The sequence below is a fragment of the Ostrinia furnacalis genome, unplaced genomic scaffold (assembly GCF_004193835.3).
Source record: "Ostrinia furnacalis isolate ACB-3 unplaced genomic scaffold, ASM419383v2 OfSCF1132, whole genome shotgun sequence".
Classification (NCBI taxonomy): domain Eukaryota; kingdom Metazoa; phylum Arthropoda; class Insecta; order Lepidoptera; family Crambidae; genus Ostrinia; species Ostrinia furnacalis.
The window spans coordinates 174472-195902 of NW_021131371.1; the positions used below are offsets into that span (position 1 = coordinate 174472).

The 21431-nt window shown below is 36.9% G+C and overlaps 1 protein-coding gene across 2 annotated transcripts; it reads right to left on the bottom strand.

The window, feature by feature from the left end:
• Positions 1–463: 463 nt before the first annotated feature.
• LOC114351411 (uncharacterized) lies at positions 464–21384 on the bottom strand. Of its 2 annotated transcripts, XM_028302623.1 has the most exons (6): positions 21338–21379; positions 20085–20154; positions 3603–3727; positions 2305–2427; positions 1384–1494; positions 464–753 (listed from the first exon to the last, which is right to left on the bottom strand). In XM_028302623.1, the coding sequence occupies exons 3-6, from the start codon at positions 3687–3689 to the stop codon at positions 664–666; spliced, it is 411 nt and encodes a 136-aa protein (XP_028158424.1). In that variant the 5' UTR covers positions 3690–3727; positions 20085–20154; positions 21338–21379; the 3' UTR covers positions 464–663. The 2 variants fall into 2 exon arrangements, with proteins under 2 accessions (XP_028158424.1, XP_028158425.1); XM_028302624.1 differs by lacking the exon at positions 20085–20154 and having other exon boundaries at positions 21338–21384.
• Positions 21385–21431: the final 47 nt, after the last annotated feature.

Below are 21431 nucleotides of genomic sequence, written 5' to 3' on the forward strand. Positions count from 1 at the left end.
GCTCGGATCACACTCCCCGCACCCCGCGCATCCCTCGACCAAAAAGTGGTGGGGCGCGTCTTCGTGGATCCCCCACCCCCTTCATCCCCCTTCGTGATTCCCACCAATTTTAGGTCTCGGTCGCGGGGAGTTTGATCCGAACAATCCGAGCGTCATTATTGTAGTGTGCGTGTGCATTCATGGATGATTTAGCGTCTACCGATAACACTCAAACATTAGCGGAAGAATGGTGGGGCGCGTCTTCGTGGATGAAACGATCTATATTCTAAGTTATTTATGAATGACACATCATAGTCGCATTATTAAGCAGTTGTATTAATTACTAATTTGCATTAGAGTAGGCGCAGGCCGTTGATTTTTCGTCGGCCGATAGTTTAGTCGGGCAGTTGATCAGCATGTATGGGAGTGCGCACACTACGCCGATTCGATTTGGCCGATTCTTCATACAATTTAAAATCGGGCGCAACTATCGGCCAACTAAAAATCAACGGTGTGCGCCTACTCTTATAGTTTGATATCTGTAGATTATAGAAAATACTTTGCCGATCGAATCGAAACCAATGTACATTATCTACAGCAGAATCAACATCAATCCCATCATTGTACAGTGAAGTTCCATGCATATGCATTCGTGTATACTAAACTACAGTTAAATATATTTGTCTACTTTTTGCCCGCTATGTAGTTGCCTTGCTCGTCCTTGTACAGGTCTTCGTTGATGCCGTAGTACGCTGGAGAGCTGGGGCAGTCCACCTGGAATGATACAGTTAGTTTTTTAAGAAAGGGAACTTAATTATAGAGGCTACAAGCTTATGCTCGCGACTCCACTCGCGTTTTACTTTGGACCAGCTTTGCTTCGCTCTTTGGGAGTGTTTTTTGGAAATCTCTTCATTCAAATTATTTATTTGAATGCTGCAATTGGCTGAAATCAGTTCAGCCACCTGCAGAAAGAGAGGGTGTACATGTGTGGTTTGATAATAATAATATGATTTGCGAGTGAATAAATATTTGCATGCCTTATAGCACAATATGTTTCAGTGAGTAATTTGAGCTGTAGCTACTAGTAATGGTTGCCATATTTGTAGCAAATAATATCTTCTTTTTTCCTTCTCATCCGAGAGCGACCCTCCACTTCTGGACATGCTGGACAAGGCCTACATCCACCAAGGATTTCCTTGAGATAATCTTTGACTTAGAACACTTCCAGGCAGGAACAATAGTTGTTTTCTACTGAATACCAGGTTCAGGAAACCGCAATATGACGACCTTGAAGGTCTGGATAGTGACTTAGCGCAAGTTATACCTATTGGAAAGTTTGAAAGTGCCTACAATGTAGGTACCTACCTATGTAATAATGAAGAACAAAGCTAATGTTGTACTAACCTTGAAGAACCAGTCGCAGACCCTCGACCGCTGGTTAAAGACGGTTCCTGGAGCGCACACGAAAGAATACATCACGTTCCCTCCAATGCTTGGAACGCACCAGTGCCATACCTTGAAGACAACAGAAAACAAAAAATATAAGTAGGTAATTAGGCAAGTAAAAAAGAAAGGAATATCCTGTCAAGTTATTGACCATTTCAGCTTCTACTCTCTCAAAGAAAAAAGTATTTGTCATAGATCGTTAAGTGGGCAAAAAACGCAACTGCATGTGGATAGTAGGTATATAAATGAACCTCTAGTACCTCACGATCGTGCGATTTGAAATGCGCGAGTGACAACGCTTCATCTGGACCAGTTCTTGGTAAAACGAAATCCAGATGAAAATTGAATTTTTTACCAGTCTATACTATGAAATACTTCGTCCTAAACTGATAAAAAATGTACACAACCGTTTACGTTCCCTTCGAGAGTTGTATAAGCAAAATATCGTAGCGCCAAAACTTTGCTTTCAAATAATTGTAAGAGCCTTCGAGAGCTCTACCAGCAAAACATCGTAGCTAAAACTCTACTATGAAAATAATTTTAGGAGCAAACAATTTTCCTTATTTCGTTACTACTGTAAGTTTATTTAACTGGAATATCATGCAACATCTATACTAATATTATAAAGCTGAAGAGTTTTTTTGTTTGTTTGTTTGTTTACTTGAACGCGCTAATCTCAGGAACTACCGGTCCGATTTGAAAAATTCCTTCAGTTTTAGATAGCCCATTTATTGAGAAAGGCTATAGGCTATAAACCATCACGCTACGAGTAATAGATGCAGAGCAAAAATGAAAAATGTTGCGAAAACGGGTTTTCACGCGTACGAAGTCGCGGGCACAGCCAGTAATGAAATAAATCAAATGCATTTAAGTACATACCTGGCACATGGTCTCTGGGTCGGCGTAATACCCGGGTATTTTGTCATCACATGTGAAGGAGAGCCCGCTTGGAACCTCCGTGTAGATGGGGTAGTCTTCACCTGGTACATAGCCGTCTAACGCCTGAAAAATAATAATTAAGTATTTTAACTTCACTCCTATTATCTGTACAAAAAAATCTACATTTATTGACATTTATAGATCAGTAACCACGATCTAACAACTCACAGCTCAAACCACTGAACACTGAAATTCGGCAATCTTGCTTGCTTTCTCAATAATATTATTATGGCGTGGGCATCCGCTAAGAAAGGATTTTCAAAATTTACTTAAGGGGATGAAATGGGGTCAATAAGCGAGTGTAACTATTTACTTAGTCAATGAGACAGACTACATTAATTTACACTAGTTGTCCTTAGGTTTTTAACCCAAAACTTCTGACAATGAGTCGAAAGTCTCCAACTACAGGGGAATGTAGTCACGATAGGTATACTTAATATACAATTGGTCAGTGATATTACCTATCAACTTTAATAGCTTACACATGTTTGATCCTCTAAATTACCTATAAACACGATTAGAATCAATAATTCAATTGAAAGCCATATTTTTTCCTTCTTCCATTTCCCATTCACAAGTCATATCAATTATAGATCGTAATTCAATTTTAATTGTTCCTCTTAATCACTAGTTATAATAATTGCCTAATTTACTATAATTATAGCAACTGTATTACATTTGACGCGCATAAATAGATAATGGATGTTTGCTATAGTTAGTTAGCTCTTTAGTGTCACGCTATGGCAGGAAAATACCTATCTATTTAATGGGAAAATGAAGAGGAATTTTAGCGCCTCATGGTTTTAGTTTGATGTTGTTTCGAATAAGTAAAAAAATTGCAACCTTCATCTTCATCATCGTCATTAAATTTTGTGTCAATCCTCTATTAATATAACAGAAGCAAATAGAGGATATGGTAGTATAAAAGTAATTTTAAGGGGGTTTCTTACTTCTTTTTCTGTGGGGTGCATTCAGCTTGTAACGTTTTAACCTAAATTACATAGCGGTTTTTACATTTTTTGGGTGTTCCACTAAGGTCTCGAACCCGGGACTTTTAGATTAAGAAAACTAGGAAATCGTAAGTTCATTTGTTTTAACCAGAGGACCTCCACTGCTGGACAAAGGCCTCCCCAAAAGATTCTCACAACAACCGGTCCTGCGTTGGCGCATCTCACAACCTTTAGGTACTAGATCGTCAGTCCACTAAATGGAAATTGTAAATATTATTACACACTTACAGCTATTGATCTATCGATGATGTACAGGAATACCGCAAGGAGCCCCACGGAACCCAGGCTGAGTTGACGAAGTCGCAGTTGGGTCATGGTGACTGTTGATCCCTAATTATAGGTTCTGGAAAAACCTGGAACAAAACATGACAATTTAGAATAACTTAGGAAAGCTGGATAACGGGCCTATTCCCACCTCTCGTTCCACCACTGCAACTCCTGTGTAGCCAGGATCTACAGCTTGACCGCCAATAACCCAACCAGTGAAGGTCAAGTTTGTCCCGGGGGAAAGATAACTGTCACTGGACCCGCGACGTGGGTAGGTTGCCAGTTTAGTGGTTAGGGATTCCGGGTGAAGCTCGCTTCCACCTTCGACCTGATCATCACTGTCCATCTGGTGAGATGCAGGTCAAAAGCTTCCCCATTGTGAATGCTTAATAGTAACGCTTTAAGCTCTATCCGATCCAAAAGAGGGTGATGCTTAAGCTCAAATACATATACGCCCGTATTGACAAACGATGCTTGCTTTAGTGAAGCAGCAAATCGAACACATAACGTTGAATAGAGCTCTGTGATTGGTTCGTGTGTCACCCGGTACGTCCACGCGCACTGTGAGACTCCACAGTAATGTTTGTGAATACGGGTGATATTGTAATTTCATTGAGTTTAATGTTTCACAGTCATCATCAAGTCATTTAGTTTCCAATGCAAATGCTTGACCCTTTAAAAGCAAATGGAGGATTTGGCAAAAGTCTCCCCACTCTGGCCATCTGACTAAAAGCCCCTTTAGTCGCCGTCGTAAGAGGCGACTAAAGGGGCTTTTAGTAAGTTTACTACCAATATTACCTACATGTTACTTTCTTAAAACTACTTAACAAGCACCGACGATCTGTGTGTTTACCATGAGTTTACGTTAGGTGTGCTCGCTAGCGGCTACGTAAAAAAATGACATTAATTGTATGACATATTGTGCAGCGCCCCTAGCGGCTACTTTCAAGAAACAAAATCTTTATAGAGATTTTTGACGTACTCGCTAGCGAGCACACCTAACGTAAACTCATGGTAGGTGCACAGGTGAAGGTCGCGGGAAGAGCCTGGATGCGGGCAGCGCAGGACCGTGCATTGTGGAAAACCTTGGAGGAGGCCTTTGTCCAGCAGTGGACGTCATTTGGCTGAAACGAACGAACTTAGCGCCTAAAATTCCGTCACCACTGTCTATTGCTTAAATTATCATTTTAAACAAAAAAACAACATCAAACTTCCATCTTAGAACAATGCCTGCCTTCTTATTACAATATTTACAGCTTAATTTGGATATTACAAAGCGTCTGCCCATGGGAACTTAACCAGAGCAGCCTTCGCGATTGCATTGTATCCATAATATTATCTTCTCCCACGATGTTGGTCCATCATTTTGACATCTGGCCAACTATGTAATTGGTCTATTGGCTGTTGTAAGAAAGGTGGTGAAAAACAGCCGGTCTATAAATGACTAGCGGCCGCCCGCGACTTCGTACGCGTGGATCCCGTTTTACCCCCTAAGAGTAGGCGCACACCGTTGATTTTTAGTTGGCCGATAGTTGAGCCCGATTTTAAATTGTATGAAGAATCGGCCAAATCGAATCGGCGTAGTGTGCGCACTCCCATACATGCCCATACTGATCAACTGCCCGACTAAACTATCGGCCGACGAAAAATCAACGGTGTGCGCCTACTCTTAGGGGTGGAGTTTCGTAAAATCCTTTCTTAGCTGATTCCTGCGTCATAACATCTACCTGCATGCCAATTGCAGCCCGATCAGTCCAGTATAAGTCAATAAGGAATTTAAATATTACAGATTTTGTAACTTGAAATTAAACTCAATAACGATTCGAGCAACAGCGAAGTATCAAAAAAGCTAATTAGAAAATTATAATAATGAAATCCACAATTATTATTATGGATTTAATTACTAACAAATGAAATGAAAACGACTTGTAAACAAATAAAAGCATAATGACATTTCAAAAGAGTTTTAATTACGTTTTGAAATGATAATGGCGGAGTTAAACTCATCCCAGCACAATTTTAGAGAGGTTTCAGCAATTAAGTTAATGTAAGGCTAAGCCTTGAGGTGATTCTGAAATTGTGCCCTTTCCTTTTAGTTTTAAAACTTACACAAAGTCAAAAATGCCTCTATTTGTATACGAGACAATTCCCACTTCTAGTTCTCACCGCTGCAACTCCTGTGTAGCCAGAATCTACAGTTTGACCGCCAAAAAAAAAACCCAACCAGTCAAGGTCAAACTGTAGATCCTGGCTACACAGGAATTGCAGCGGTGGGAACGAGAGGTGGGAATAGTCCCGTTAACTTATTTTCTTTTAGGTATTTGTCAGTTTTGTGTGGCTTTAAATGAGAGCGAAAGGTGACTGACTGACTCACTCATCACGATATCTCAGAAACTACAAGTGCTAGGAGTCTCAAATTTTGCATGGGGGTTCCTTTTAGAACGTAGGTGCTCACTAAGACGGGGTTTTGCAAAATTCAACTACTAAGGGGGTAAAACGGGGGTTGGAAGTTCCACCGCGGGCAGTCGCTAGTAGCACGGTAATAATATCATACAGTATTGTAACTTCATATAAACGGATGAAACGCGAGCTTTCCTTCGAAATTCAAATCTCGGTATGCGCTCGACATGCAAAAGTCAGGGGTGTCGCGAGTATGCCACAGTAATAAAGGTTGTGTTGTTTTTTAAACAGTAAGCGCTCTTTTTTTATAAAAATAATTACAAGTATCTATTTATCAGGGTGTTAGGTAAATGGGTTTATAAACCGACACTTGAGCATGTTAATGTTAACCTATGCATATAAATGGTATGGTGAAGTCGGTGATATCATCGTTTTATTTTTTTTAATTTTCATACAAAATAAAATTTATGAAATCGGATTAGTATGAAAATTTAAATTATTAAAAAGATGATATCAAGTTTCTGACTTCACCATACCATTTATATACCATGGGCTTGTGTCGGCTTATAAACCCATTTACCTAACACCCTGTATAATAAAATCAAGCATTATGTACGCCTAAGTTGAGACGCATACGTACATTTTACGGTCGTAAATTTATAAGATTTTTTATTTTAAATCTTAACACAAATATATTTTACTAATCACAAAACAACATGCATTTTTATCCTATTTCATTCACAAGGTATTTTGTTTGTCAAAATAAAATGAAAATTACAATCACAAAATACATTCACAATACGTAAAAATTCAAAGTAGGCAAATGTAATGAAAATAGGGTCTGCAAGTGGGCAGCCCTATCGCATGTTGTCATACGGTGACGTTCCACGCGGCTGTTGACATTTATTTCAAAAATATGGCCGAGTTGGAATACTGTATAGATAGTATTACCGTGCTAGTAGAGTACGTACTGACCAAATAAATACGTATTGGTTGATTTTTGCAGCAATCGAAAACATGATAATATCATTACCGTTGTCCCACACGCTTTGCATAATCGAACAATTGATAATTACAGTTCAATTACAATCGCAACTCTACTTCTTGTGGCCGCGGAAAGGCTTTGTTCCATTCTGAATGTAATTAGTGCGTACAACACTATGTTTTAGACATGTATGTTATTATTGTAACCATGTAGGGTCTTGTAATTAAAAATTTGTTAATTTTGTAATTAAAGTCATGTCTAAAAGATTTACATACACTTTACTACAAATTAACTGCCCTTTGTGTTGACTAGAAGATATTTTTTCTACACTAATATTATAAAGAGGAAAATTTGATTGTTTTTAAATAGGCTTCAAAACGACTGGACTTAATTAGCATCCTACAGTATTTCTGATGAACATAAGCGGTACAAAGTTCGCCGGGTCAGCTAGTTTAGTCATAAGACCGCTTTAGCCGTGTGTTTTTGGCAAAGAAGAAGTCTCTTCTCGTGGATATGTTAAGAGCAACTAAGAGACAAATAATTATATACAATCAGACCTCCCCAACCCGTCTGGCCAGCGTGGGGAGTGTAGGCCAAATCCTCCATTTGCCTCTGGTCAATTAGAGGGTCAGGCTCCGGCAGTGGAGACTAAATATAACCCAAGTTACCTAGTTTTTAAACTTTTTTAGTGTACACTGTATTTTATTGCAATAAATAAATATTATGTTGATAGACTAATAAAATATACAGTTCGGTGCCTTGATAACTAAGGCTGAGTTGCACCATCTTACTCTAACTTTGACAAACGTCAAAAATCTGTCAAACTTTATACATAAAACACCGGATATCGTTATATACTCAACATCAAATAAACCGCACCTTCCGCGACGCGAACTTTAACGATTTTCTTCTGACACAATCATGGTGCCCCAACAATATTGGTGTTATTTGATTGTATATCCTTAAAGAAAAACACATTTAACTTCTTAATAAATGATTAACATATACCATAAATGTGACTTGAAAAAATACCTCACTTTGGGCCCACCTATGGGATCAATGAGACCAATTTTTATGGTTGTAAAACCAAATAATGATCCCACGTGTCCTCTTTAACAGATGGATAGCGATTAATCCCAACTTAACAGTTTTATAGCCATAAAAGTTGGCTCTAGCGTAACTACCTATTTTTTGAAGAAGTGACTCTGGATCCTTCTAAAGACACATTTTTGGGGTAAAAACCTTGCCTTTAATGAAATGAAGGTTAGAACTAGGCTTTTAAATGGTGCCAATATTGGTGGGAAGTGGGGAAGAATACGTTTGAAAATACTTGTCGCGGGAGGTGCGATTTATTTGATGTCGAATGTAGTTACGGTCAAAGTTAGGTGGTGCAACTCAGCCTAAGATCTGAACTTACTAACATACAAGTTGACGTGTGACCATGGGGTTTGTAAAAACGAATCAATTGTTGATTTCCTCCATGGGAACTAATTGAAACAAAGTCTTAATCAGACAAGCTGGCTGACAACAACGGAACAGTGGGTCAATAATTAACCTTACATGTGTAGGTATAATTAATCAAAATTGTTTCCACATTCAGTAAAAAAAATGTATTAGAATGTGTACCTAAAGTACGGCCAACGAGAAGTGATACCAAATGCAAACAAACCCAATGTCATGGTCATTTGGAATAGCAGGGGTTTGACTTTGACATATTTTGGCGGGAGAACGAGACATTACGACAAATACACAAGATGGGAAGAGACAAAATAGATTGTCAGTTCGACAGTCGAATCGACCTTTTGTATCGCTGCTAGTTGGCCGTACTTTAGGCCCTTTCCATGGCGCTTAAAATTATAATCTTGGACGAATTATCACATTATAGCTCTCTTTATTTCTTCGGTTTAATAAATAAACTAACTAAGGTACTAATTAAACTTTAATTAGTACCTTAGTCGCCTTTAACGACATCCACAGGAAGAATGGGGATAGAGGGACCTATTCTACTCTGAAAGAATCACACGGCTGATTTTCAAATCTAGGTACTCAATAGAAAAACTACTGGAACTATTACAAAAATTGTTTCACCATTGAGTAACATACGTCCACCTACAAGGTGGACCAACGACCTGATAAAGGTAGCAGGAAAGCGCTATGTGCAGGCCGCTAATGTGGATGTCATTCGGGGAGGCCTATGTTCAGCAGTGGACGTCCTGTGGCTGAAATGATGATGATGATGAACATAGCCTTTACATAGGCTATAGCAGACCAAAATACGCGCAGGCAAAACCGCTGGCAAAAGCAAATATATATTAAACCTGGGAACAAACTATAGCCAACGCGGAAACCTCAAACAATGTCAATAATGTCAATAAGTGTGTGACACCCGATCCTTTGAACATTACCTGAATGATGCAACTTATCTGCGGTCGGGTAATATTGAGTAATTGGCAACACTGTAATGAGTGTACCCCGTGAGAAAGTTGTGTTTGACCTAGCTAGAGAGATGGGTTATGTTTTTTATTTTTACGTAAGTAGCTCAGTTGGAAGAGCAGTGGCCCGGCAAGCGAAAGGTCGCCGGTTCGATTCCCGCCTTAGGCAGTTCGATTTTTTCAAGTTATTTATAATTTTCAAATTAGTTTGAGATGCAACTCCTAACGCTAAAAATTAAATAACTATGAATTTAACGGTTTAGGAGTGAAAACAATGCAAACCGACTGTTACAATTTCTTTTAAAATTATTTTTGTGAATTAAATACATTTGTTACAACAATCTACATCCTATTATTGAAACAAAATGACAAAACAAAGCGCAAAATATTATGAATAACTTTCACTCTTTCTCTATCAGTTTTGTATTAAAATGTATTCAATATTTTTTAAACAAAACAACTTTTCACTGACTATTATAATAATAATTTTCACCATCATATTAAGGTCAGATTGCTCAATTTTTGCAATGTGACTATAAATGACCATAATACAGCTAGACAACTTACATGACCTTTGGTAACGGATGCTAGTTTTAAACGAAATGGTTTTATTTTGGATACAAATGGGTGAATATCAACAAACTCGTTTTTTGCCTAATTCCGGTGGCGAATTTTAATTTCCACTTTCCAAAACTTTTTTGTGGCAGAAATAATAGTAAATAACTTGTATTATTCAATGATATGGTAGAGATCAAAATATTATTAATACTTCTCGAGATATGTCAATTTGAAATTATCAAGAGCCACCGAAATTGTATTTGAGCCACCGGAATTAAGAACCAATCCACCGAAATTTATTTATACAGCGGACTTCGGAATGTTACGGATGATTGTCTCAAATTACTTATTTATTTGTAATCAATTAAGTATTATTATCCAGTAAAGATGTTTATAATTAAAAACAATATTCAGGCCTGTGTTGTGACCCTAAAAAAGCATCAAATCTTCCCACGTGAGTCGTAATAGCCGACTAAGGAATCAAAATACTGGAGGGTGGGCTGCAGCATCTTTCCGGGTATTATAAATATTTACGGGTCTGCTGGAAAAACAATACCACAAGTCGCAAGTCTTTATAGCCCGATCAGGAGGACACAGTTGAGTGATGCAGGGAAGAAGAACTCTACGTCTCTCAAAGCTTCTTTAGAGAAGTAAGAGAGTGTCGAAATTGAGCCACTGTAATTGCTTTTTTTCGTGGGACAGTTTTGAAAGGCTATTTAAAACACTTAAAATATGAAATATCACATTTCTTTCATATCATTTAGAAGTCTTATTTAATGTATTTTATGGCTATACTATTTTTAAATTACTAGAATCCCCGAGAAAGAAGGAATAACACAATTTATGAGTAGAAATAGAGTTAGGACGCGCCACCGCTATTAGATTTTGGGTCTTTGAAAATTTTTTTAGTACATAAAATAACTACCTATTGTCCTGAAGACTTTGCTATCGTGTAAAACGCTGTATAAACTATATACAGAATAAAAATCATCGCTCTAGTTACATTTCTCCCATCGATTCTCAGCTCCGCCGCGTAAAAAACGTGTTTGGGATATTCACCCAAATCGCTTTTGTTAAGTGTGATATTTAATTTGAGTCAATGTGCATCAGACCGGCAATTTTCTCACGCGTGTTTTAGCAAAAAATATAACATGGCAACTGTTAAATAATCTATTATACACCCACATTATGCAGCTAGATTCTGTATATTTAATGCCCTTTTTCACCATCAATCCCTAATTTTTAAGTGACCCCTATGGTAACACTTAACAGGAATTTTGTTTTCATAGGGGTCACTTAAAAATAGGGATTGATGGTGAAAACGGGCATAAGACACTTAAAAGATCGTACGTTTAAAATTTTAAAAGACGTCCACTGCAATGGTAGGCAAAGACCTCCCTCAAGGATTTCCACAAAGAAATCCTTCCAGGTGCTTCCCGCGACCTTCACCAGATCGTCGGTCCACCAAGGATAGGTACTTTGTCTTTTCCGTGGTCTCTACTCGAGAATCATTCTGTCCCAACGGCCATCAGTTCTATGAGCTATGCCGGCTATGGTTTGGTCTATTTTGGGGAATATGTGGTTAGTGGTTACTTTGGTTTCCCTACGGATCACCTCATTATTACAAATAACAAATAACTATTCTCTCCCCGAGTACTTATAGACTTCTAGAAGAAATAGCTTCCTATCAATAAGACCGCCCAAATTGTGTCGTTTTTTTTTTTCGTATTTAAAATATCGTGCAATCTATCAAAAATCCGTATTATTCGTAAGTTTTATCATAGGACTAGCGGCCGCCCGCGACTTCGTTCACGTGAAGCCCGTTTTACCCCCATAGGAGTTGAATTTTGCAAAATCCCTTCTTAGTGAGCACCTACGTTCTAAAAGGAACCCCCATGCAAAATTTGAGACTCCTAGCACTTGTAGTTTCTGAGATTTCGTGATGAGTGAGTCAGTCAATCAGTGACCTTTCGTTTTTTTTATTTTCATTATCACAAGCTTTTGCATGTCTCTAAAAGGATTTGAACCCATGATCTGGTTGCGTTCCACTAACCTATCATTACAGTAACATTGATCTTTCGCTCGATCAGTCGGTTAAGCATATGCGCACGCATGGAACAGACCTTCCTATTAAATAATTTCCGCTTTTCTACTTGCAAACGCAATGTAATGATTATGTGCGATTGCTGTGCTACAGTTTTGAAGCTAATTTTCTTTCATTTCTAGAAGTGCATTAAAATTTGCATATTTGTATGATGTCGTACGAGGCAATCATGTCAGGATATGCGAACTTTAGGCCTCCTCAACACCTCCAACCAGCGTAGAAAGTGCAAAGCAAAACGTAGTGTTTTTTTTTTAATCTACAACGAGGAAGCTCTTGGCCTGTATGTCACCTGATGGTAAGTGATAATCAGGCCGAAGGTGGAAGCGAGCTTCACCCGGAATCCTCAACCACGGAGGAACTGGCTATCTTACCTTAACTGCCGGAACACAACAATGCTGTTAACATTGTTGTTATGGCGACAGACCTAAGTAAGATGGTGGTACATAGCCAGGCGGACTTAGAACAAGCCCTACCACCAACCAAACCGAACAGAAAAATCTGCCCCCACTGGGAATCGAACCCGGGACCTCTGCGTCTGAAGCAGGTGGTCTTACCACTAGACCACAGAGGCAGCAGTGTCATCATCATCTTTCAGCCACAGGACGTCCACTGCTGAACATAGGCCTCCCCCAATGATTTCCATAACGGCCGGTTGGTAGCGGCCTGCGTCCAGCACCTTTATGAGATCGTCGGTCTAATAAATAACAATTAACAGGTGAAAATGCAAGTTTCTATAATTTAAAAAGATTATTTGCTGCTTATGCATTGTACAATGCAGCACGAAGATATATCATTCTAGCAATATGCTAACTAGATTCCGAATTCAATAATGCAGGTTCGATGGCTCAGTGGTGCATTGAACGTTGTCTCTGGTTTGATTCCCGGTACAATCAAATTCATCATTTAGTGCCCATTGCAGAAACACTCTCCAATTTACCAGAGCCAAATGAAAGGCTTAGCCTACACTTTCTAAGAAAACTTCGAACTCCTCCTATGTTCCTCTGATTAATTTCGTTGCGGGTCCAATGACTGAATAAATGGATGAATCGATCTATACCTAAGACAGATTTTATGTATAGTACCTACACCCATTATTAAAACTTCAACTAATATAACAATAAAAACGAAAAGTCGTTTTCAAATTAGATTTTACGAATGTTTGAATCATTAGACCGAAACCGTGCCGTTTCATGACTGGGTGTTATTAGTTTGTTTGAGTTCATAACACTACCGATTGTCTGTTTGACTAAACGATCTGACTTTTATAAATGTATACTTAAAAAGTTATAGCCACTTTAATATTTACTTCGTTCGTTCGTTCGTTTCAGCCAAATGACGTCCACTGCTGGACAAAGGCCTCCCCCAAGGATTTCCAAAACGATCGGTCCCACGCTGCCCGCATCTAAGTACTCCCCGCGGCCAGATCGTCGGTCTACCTAGTGGAAAGCCTGCCTACATTACGTCTTCTGGCCTGTGGTCGACACTCGAGAACTTTTCTGCCTCAACGGCCATCAGCTCTACGATCTATGTGCACACGTATGTTTGGCAATTCTGCGAGCTATGTCAATCACTTTGGTTCTCCTGCGGATCTCTTAATTTCTGATTCGATCATGAAGGGAAACTCCGAGCACGCTCCATTGCCCTTTGGGTGGCCTTAAGCCTTCTTATGAGGTCCATAGTAAGCGACCACGTCACCTTTCTATATATCACTGGCAACACACACTGGTCAAAGACCTTTGTCTTGAGACACTGCGGTATTTTGGACGTATGTCACAAAGCTATACAAATATTTATTAACGCGAAACTTTGTGATGATGGATGGATGTTTGTAACCTCGTCTACAGATGATACTAGTGCCTCATCACACAAAAACTACTGGAGGGATTTTGATGAAACTTTAAAATGTTTCCTACTCATCATCATCATTTCGATTTCCGTGGTCTAGTTACTAATATTACCTAAAGTCAGTTCTTGTAGCAAAATAACCCATATTAGAACTCCTTAAGATAGATAGGTACAGTCAGCATCAAATAGTTCGTGACACCCAAAGTGGCCAAATAGTTGACAACACAACCTTATTCCAATGAGGGCTATCGTTTTAGCGCTCACCAGTTTGCGCCACTGTAGAGTAAGGTCCTGTCACTTGCTAGTAGCGAAGACAGTGGCACCAACTGGTGAGCGCGAAAGTGGTAGGAGGACTATCGCATTTGCACTCATCAAGATGGCGCCACTGTAGAGTAAGGTCCTGTCAATCGCCAGGGGTGCCAACTGTTAAGTATAAAAACGATAGTCCTCATTGTAACAAAGACGTGTTACGAACTTTTTGACTACTTTGGGTGCCACGAACTATTTGACACTGACGTTAGTGAAATAATCATAGTAGGTCCTGAGTGCGATTTCCAAGTAAGAAATCTAGATCAAAAGTCTTATATTACGTCATATTACACTATATTTATGAACATGAAAAATGCTAAAATCACATTTAAGATGTAATTTGGTTCGATGAATTAGCACAAATCTTCGAAACGACGTGAATAAGCACTTTCTAGACAAATAGTCTTACATATTTAACTGCCAGTGGCAGTTACGTTAACTGAAATCTTCAGTGTCAGAACCACTATAGTCTCATAAAAAAAACTTATAAAAATATTTTTTTTTGCACTTTTACACGTCCCAGTATTAACCCTACCACTGCTTCAGGACAATGAATGGGCCAGTGCTGAGAAGAAGCAGTGCAAGAAACTCAGTCACTATTGTCAGCCTCCTGTTCAAGGGTTTACACTTTACAGTATTTATAATGTAATATACAGTGTGAGTCACGTTAAAGTGTACATATGAAAATAGATGAAACTAGACCTATTTTTATCGACAAAAAAGAGGTCAAAAAATTTTTGAGATTTTTTTTTAATTTTTTATAGAATTTTGTTTCTTCCAATTACTTATTGTAAAGAAAACGTAATAACTTTTAAACTAAGCGGTATATCCTCATAAAATAAAAACAGTAATAATTCTAAATAACAGGCAATACTAAAACAATACAAAAAATACACAAAAAATGCCAACAAATAATAAAAAATGATGCTTTTTAAAAAAAATCTGCTTAAAAATTCGTATTTTTTTGGTTATTTGATAAATATCTCCAAAAAATGCCCCTATAACAGATGGTTTTTATTACTTTTTATTATTCTCTATCGTATAACTTTTGTAAAACTAAAAATCACATGTCTCTATCCCTATCACAACATTTGCTATGATCGTTTGAACAAAGGCCTGCCACCACATTTTTCTCCGCTACAGGTAGAGACAATTTTAATTTTAACTCAAATGCTTATTTTACTTTGAAATATTTGGTTTTTATTTAAAATCTAACTTGTCTTTATCAAAATTACAAATCTAGAGTCACTTTCAGTTCCGTTGTTAACGAAGCGTTGAATGGCGCGCCCGGAGAGGCTTAGTTCAAACGATCATTGTAAACGTTGTGATAGGGATAGAGACATGCGATTTTTGGTTTTACAAAAGTAATACGATAGAGAATAATAAAAAGTAATAAAAACTACCTGTTATAGGGGCATTTTTTGGAGAAATTTATCAAATAACCAAAAAAATACGAATTTTTAAGCAGATTTTTTTCAAAAAGTATCATTTTTTATTATTTTTTGGCATTTTCTAGGTATTTCATGTATTTTTTTAGTATTGCCTGTTATTTAGCATTATTACTGTTTTTATTTTATGAGGATATACCGCTTAGTTTAAAAGTTATTACGTTTTCTTTACAATAAGTAATTGGAAGAAACAAAATTCTATAAAAAATTAAAAAAAAATCTCAAAAATTTTTTGACCTCTTTTTTGTCGATAAAAATAGGTCTAGTTTCATCTATTTTCATATGTACACTTTAACGTGACTCACACTGTACAATAGTAATAAATATTGATGCGAGCTAGACAGTTTGCATCAATACCATACTGCATTTATAGATTTCAAACACTATTACAATTTCAGGGCAGTTATAACTACCCTACACATCATCATTTGCAGCTTTCTCTATCACCGCTTTGGGATGACAAATCAGCTTACGGGACTATTCCCACCTCTCGTTCCCACCGCTGCAACTCCTGTGTAGCCAGGATCTATAGCTTGACCGCCTACAACCCAACCAGTGAAGGTCAAGTTGTCCCGGGGGAAAGTTAAACTGTCATTGGACCCGCAACGAAATTAATCAGAAGAACATAGGAGATGGAAGTTAAGGTTTTGGCTCTCTATAATATTGGCATAGATTATGTATGGTATGTATGTCATTAAGGTCTGAACGCATTTGTTTGGATTCATGCATAATTCAGTGCACATGTCGTAATGCAATTTCCGACTCTACATTAGAACCAAAAATAAATACATTTGCTTTATTACATGAGTAATGTACCATGTTTTATTTTGCTATAATTCTTGTCTAGACGTTCAGTTATAGATTACTGTATTTTTTGCGTAAATAAAGCATTAAATTAACATTTTAATTGTAACAGAACTTTTTTGTGTTAAAAAGAACAAAAGACGGCGTTTTGTTATTTTTTTTAATTGTCCTTGTCAAACCTTTTTATGATTTCAAATTTAAATAAAAAAACAAAGACTGTTTTTATCAAAAAAATAATTTAGCAAAGCAGTTATGTATGCCAATTAGCCAAAACGGAGTAAATTGTTGAAAATGAGTTCAATTTTATACCTAAACCTACCTTAACCTACTAATGTAACATTTCATTCAACTGAAAATAATACAATTCCTACAATAATTATAACATTAAAATTACGAATCAAATAAATTAGTAACTATTATTTATCTTTCGTTGTAAATTATTAGGTGAATAAGTACCTACATAATCGTATGACGTTAATGTTGATAGTTTCAATCAATTGTTTTAAATTTAAAAAACTTTATTAGATCTTTAAAAATACTACAACTTCATTTATAAATTACAAGGAAAATGTTAAAGTTTAGGTATAATTCACGTAGCTGAACAGTGCAAGTACCTACTATTAAATAATATTAACATTTTAATTGAATATTATATTAAAGAGCGGCCGCCCGCGACTTCGTACGCGTGGATCCCGTTTTACCCCCTTCATCTATCTAATAAATTAAATTGTATGACGTTGACATTCGTTACGCGCGTTTTTTAAAATATGCAAAATTAAATGTATATTTTTCAATCTTTCTGAGAGATTTTCTTTATATTTTTTTCCGTAAAAACCTTGTACAGAGTATTAGAAAACTACAAAAAAAATCAGCCAAATCGGTCAAGCCGTTTTCATGTTATGTCGTGACAACGGAAAACGGGTTTCATTTTTATATATATAGATAATATGATACCAGTAGTAGGTACTATTAAAACCTTCAAGATTAGAGAAAACTTTTCTATTAAATTAAATAATAAATAAATATCCTTGGACATTTTACACTACGGTTCTAGTAAATAATTTATATACCTATTCATATATCTCTAAAGTCACTATAAACGTTAAACTTAAGAATAGCTTTTAAAAAACATTCATTTAGTTCAAATGAAAATTCTCACAAAAGGAAACATTTAAAGAAACTCCGAAAATACAAAAAATGCACTTTTTCCCACTCAACTGTTTGACAAAACGACATCTGTGGGTTCAAATAGTAATCACTTGCACTAATTAACACAAAATAATATAAGAGTACATACCTAGGTCACAGGATGCGGACAAAACTAACGAATGAACACACACAACGAGCGAAGAATCGCGACTGCGCGGTTTGAGCATTCGCTATAGTTATTAAGTAAGAAGGGTGTGAAAGAACGATTGTACTATATTTGCATACTGAAACTTTGCTTAGTTCTTGGCAAGCTCTATTAGCAATGGCGTCTTGAAACCTGCCTAAGGCGTGTTTCCACGGATCCCAGTTTTTCTAGGAGATAGGTTAAATTCAGGCCTGTAAATCCCTAATTTCCAAACTTTTTAGTTTCATAAACCAGTTGCTATATTTTTCAGGTTTGGTTATAGGTACCTCTACTTCAAACATATTTTTTTAAATAACTTGAAAAATCAAGGTTATTAAAAAAAATAATCGAGAGGCGACTCTTAATGCAAGAATATTTTTTATAACTACCTATCCCATTTTAGCGATTCTGCGGGCTATGTCAGTCACTCTGGTTCTCCTACGGATCTCCTCATTTCTGATTCGATCACGCAGGGAAACTCCGAGCATAGCACGCTCCATCGCTCTTTGGGTGACCTTGAGCCTTCTTATGAGGCCCATAGTAAGCGACCACGTCTCAGAGCCATACACCATCACTGGCAACACACACTGGTCAAATACTTTTGACTTGAGACACTGCGGTATTTCGGACGTGAGAATTTCGCGAACCTTCCCTGGGCGGGGCACATAGCTCGAAGAGCTGATGGCCGCTGGGGCAGGAAAGTTCTTGAGTGGCGACCACGAGCTGGAAGACGTAGCGTGGGCAGGCCTCCCACTAGGTGGACCGACGATCAGGTGAAGGTCGCGGGAAGTACCTGGATGCAAGCGGCGCAGGACCGGTCTTTGTGGAAATCCTTGGGGGAGGCCTTTGTCCAGCAGTGGACGTCTTTCGGCTGAAACGACGACGACGACCTATCCCATTATTAAATAACTTTTTGGTCCATCCATGCCCATAATTTACCTTATGTATTGTCTGTATTTTTAAAAAGGAAAAGCTGCAAATGCCTGATTACCCATCTTGAAAGAAAGAAAAAACATTTATTTAATTACAAGCTAAAAGACTAAAAATTACAAAAACGTATTTTTATTTGGAAATTACCTATTTTCAAATAGGCTCTCAATATATTTTTTTTTTGTGTAAATATAACTAAATTTTAAAAATAACTATATTTTCAAAGGAACAAGTTATATTTTTGACATTGTGGTTCAAAATCACATAAAAATCTAATGCAATAAGTGCAATGGTTAGTCAGTATGGGAAACTACTAGACCCCAAACAAAGCAAACCCAGGCAAAAGATAACAATAGAGAATGCCTTTAATAACTGACGTAGGTCTAAACTTCAGTAATACACAATTAACACAAAGTACATAAGGTACTATATAACTGGACNTTTAATTACATAGTAAGATAAATAATAGAAATACTGATAATAATAATAATAAAATAGTGATATACGATACCTAAAAGTGTCTAAAATTATCGATTAGAGTTAAACCAGTAAACTTAAGAAAAGCATTTTTAAAATACTAATTAAGTCCAAGTATAATAAAATTGTTACAAAGGGAAAAGGAAAATTCTTGAAAATATTAAAATAATATTCTCACCTTTCATAAGGAACATTTTACGAAAGGATAAATTGGAATGAAAACCGTGAAAAGACAAACACTTTTTCCCACTCAACTGTTTGACAAAACGACATCTGTGGGTTCAAATAGTAATCACTGGCACTAATTAACACAAAATAATATAAGAGTACATACCTAGGTCACAGGATGCGGACAAAACAGTAACGAATGAACACACACAACGAGCGACGAATGGCGACTGCGCGGTTTGAGCATTCGCTATAGTTATTAAGTAAGAAGGGTGTGAAAGAACGATTGTACTATATTTGCATACTGAAACTTTGCTTAGTTCTTGGCAAGCTCTTCTAGCGATGGCGTCTTGAGACCTGCCTAAGGCGTGTTTCCACGGATCCCAGATTTTTTATAGGACAGGTTAAATTCAGGCCTGTTATTTCGTAAATATACTAAAATTTTAAGTTTCCTATACCAGTTGCTATAATATTTTTCAGGTTCGGCTATATCTCTACTTCGAAGATCCCATTAAGATTATTTTTAAATAACTTAATAAATCAAGGTTATAAAAAAAAATAGATCGAGAGGCGACTCTTAACGCAAGAATATTTTTTATAACTATCCCATTATTAAATAACTTTTTGGTCCATTCATGCCCATAATTCACCTTATGTATTGTCTGTATTTTTAAAAAGGAAAAGCTGCTGTGCCTGCTGTCAAATGCCTGAATCCCCCATCTTGAAAGAAAGAAAAAACATTTATTTAGCAAAAATTGTTTGCATAATATGTTTAACATAATATGTTTGCGCAATAATAGTACCTTATGTACTTTGTCTTAATTGTGTACTACTTAAGTTTAGACCTACGTCAGTTATTAAAGGCATTCTCTATTGTTATATTTTGCCTGGGTTTGCTTTGTTTGGGGTCTAGTAGTTTCCCATACTGACTAACCATTGCACTTTACTTATTGCATTAGATTTTTATGTGATTTTGAACCACAATGTCAAAAATATAACTTCTTCCTTTGCTTTGAGAATATTATTCATGAGAGCCTATTTGAAAATTATTTCAAAATAAATAAGTTTTTGTAATTTTTAGTCTTTTAGCTTGTAATTTTTGCTAAATAAATGTTTTTTCTTTTTTGGTCTCTACCTACCTTAGTACATATTATGTACTAAGGTAGGTAGAGACCAAAAAAGGCTTCCGCCACTTCTTCTCAGCAACAGCCCATATGTTGTCCCGGAGTGGTGGTAGGGCAAGCTATATATTTGGGACGTGTACCTAGTGCCCTGGAAAGGGCCTATGTACTAAATAAACAATTTGATTTGAGTAGATGTAAAAACACTACCGACTCTCGGGTTGTCTGAAACAAACTACTTTCTAGTGATGAGACTGCCTAAATTGTGCCTTTTAATTTCAAATTTATAGACTAAACTTATGTATTCTGTTTAAAAAGCGACTTTAAATTAACTACAATTAGTTTATGGTGACCCAATTTTCACAACTTAAAAAAGAACAAATATTTTGCACACTAAATAAAACTTACAAATAAAAAATATTCAAACTTAAAATGACACAGTTTAGGCGGTCTTACAGCTAGGAAGACGTTTCTTCCAGAGAACCCAGAGGACAGTTGTCTACAATAAAAGAGCAAGTTATAGGCTAACAGATTCAATGCAAGCCATCCATATTTATACATAATTGTAAATGCAAAAGTAAATTATAGTTTGTCTGTTTCAACTAATTCATATTTGGTATAAAGTTTAAATCCCAGGAAAACATAGGATAGATTTTATCCCTGATTTTAAAAGGCACACACGCTGTCAAAAGACAGTGACAGATCGAAATTGCGAGTGACATGGGATAACTAAAGCTAGTATAAAATAATTATTACAAGACTAATTAACAAAAAAAACGTACCAAACAATACACGCACTATAACGTTGTTGCACTCACTAGCACTGACAGATACTGAGGTGCGCACGCGTCGATCTATGTTTATACAGGGTGGAAA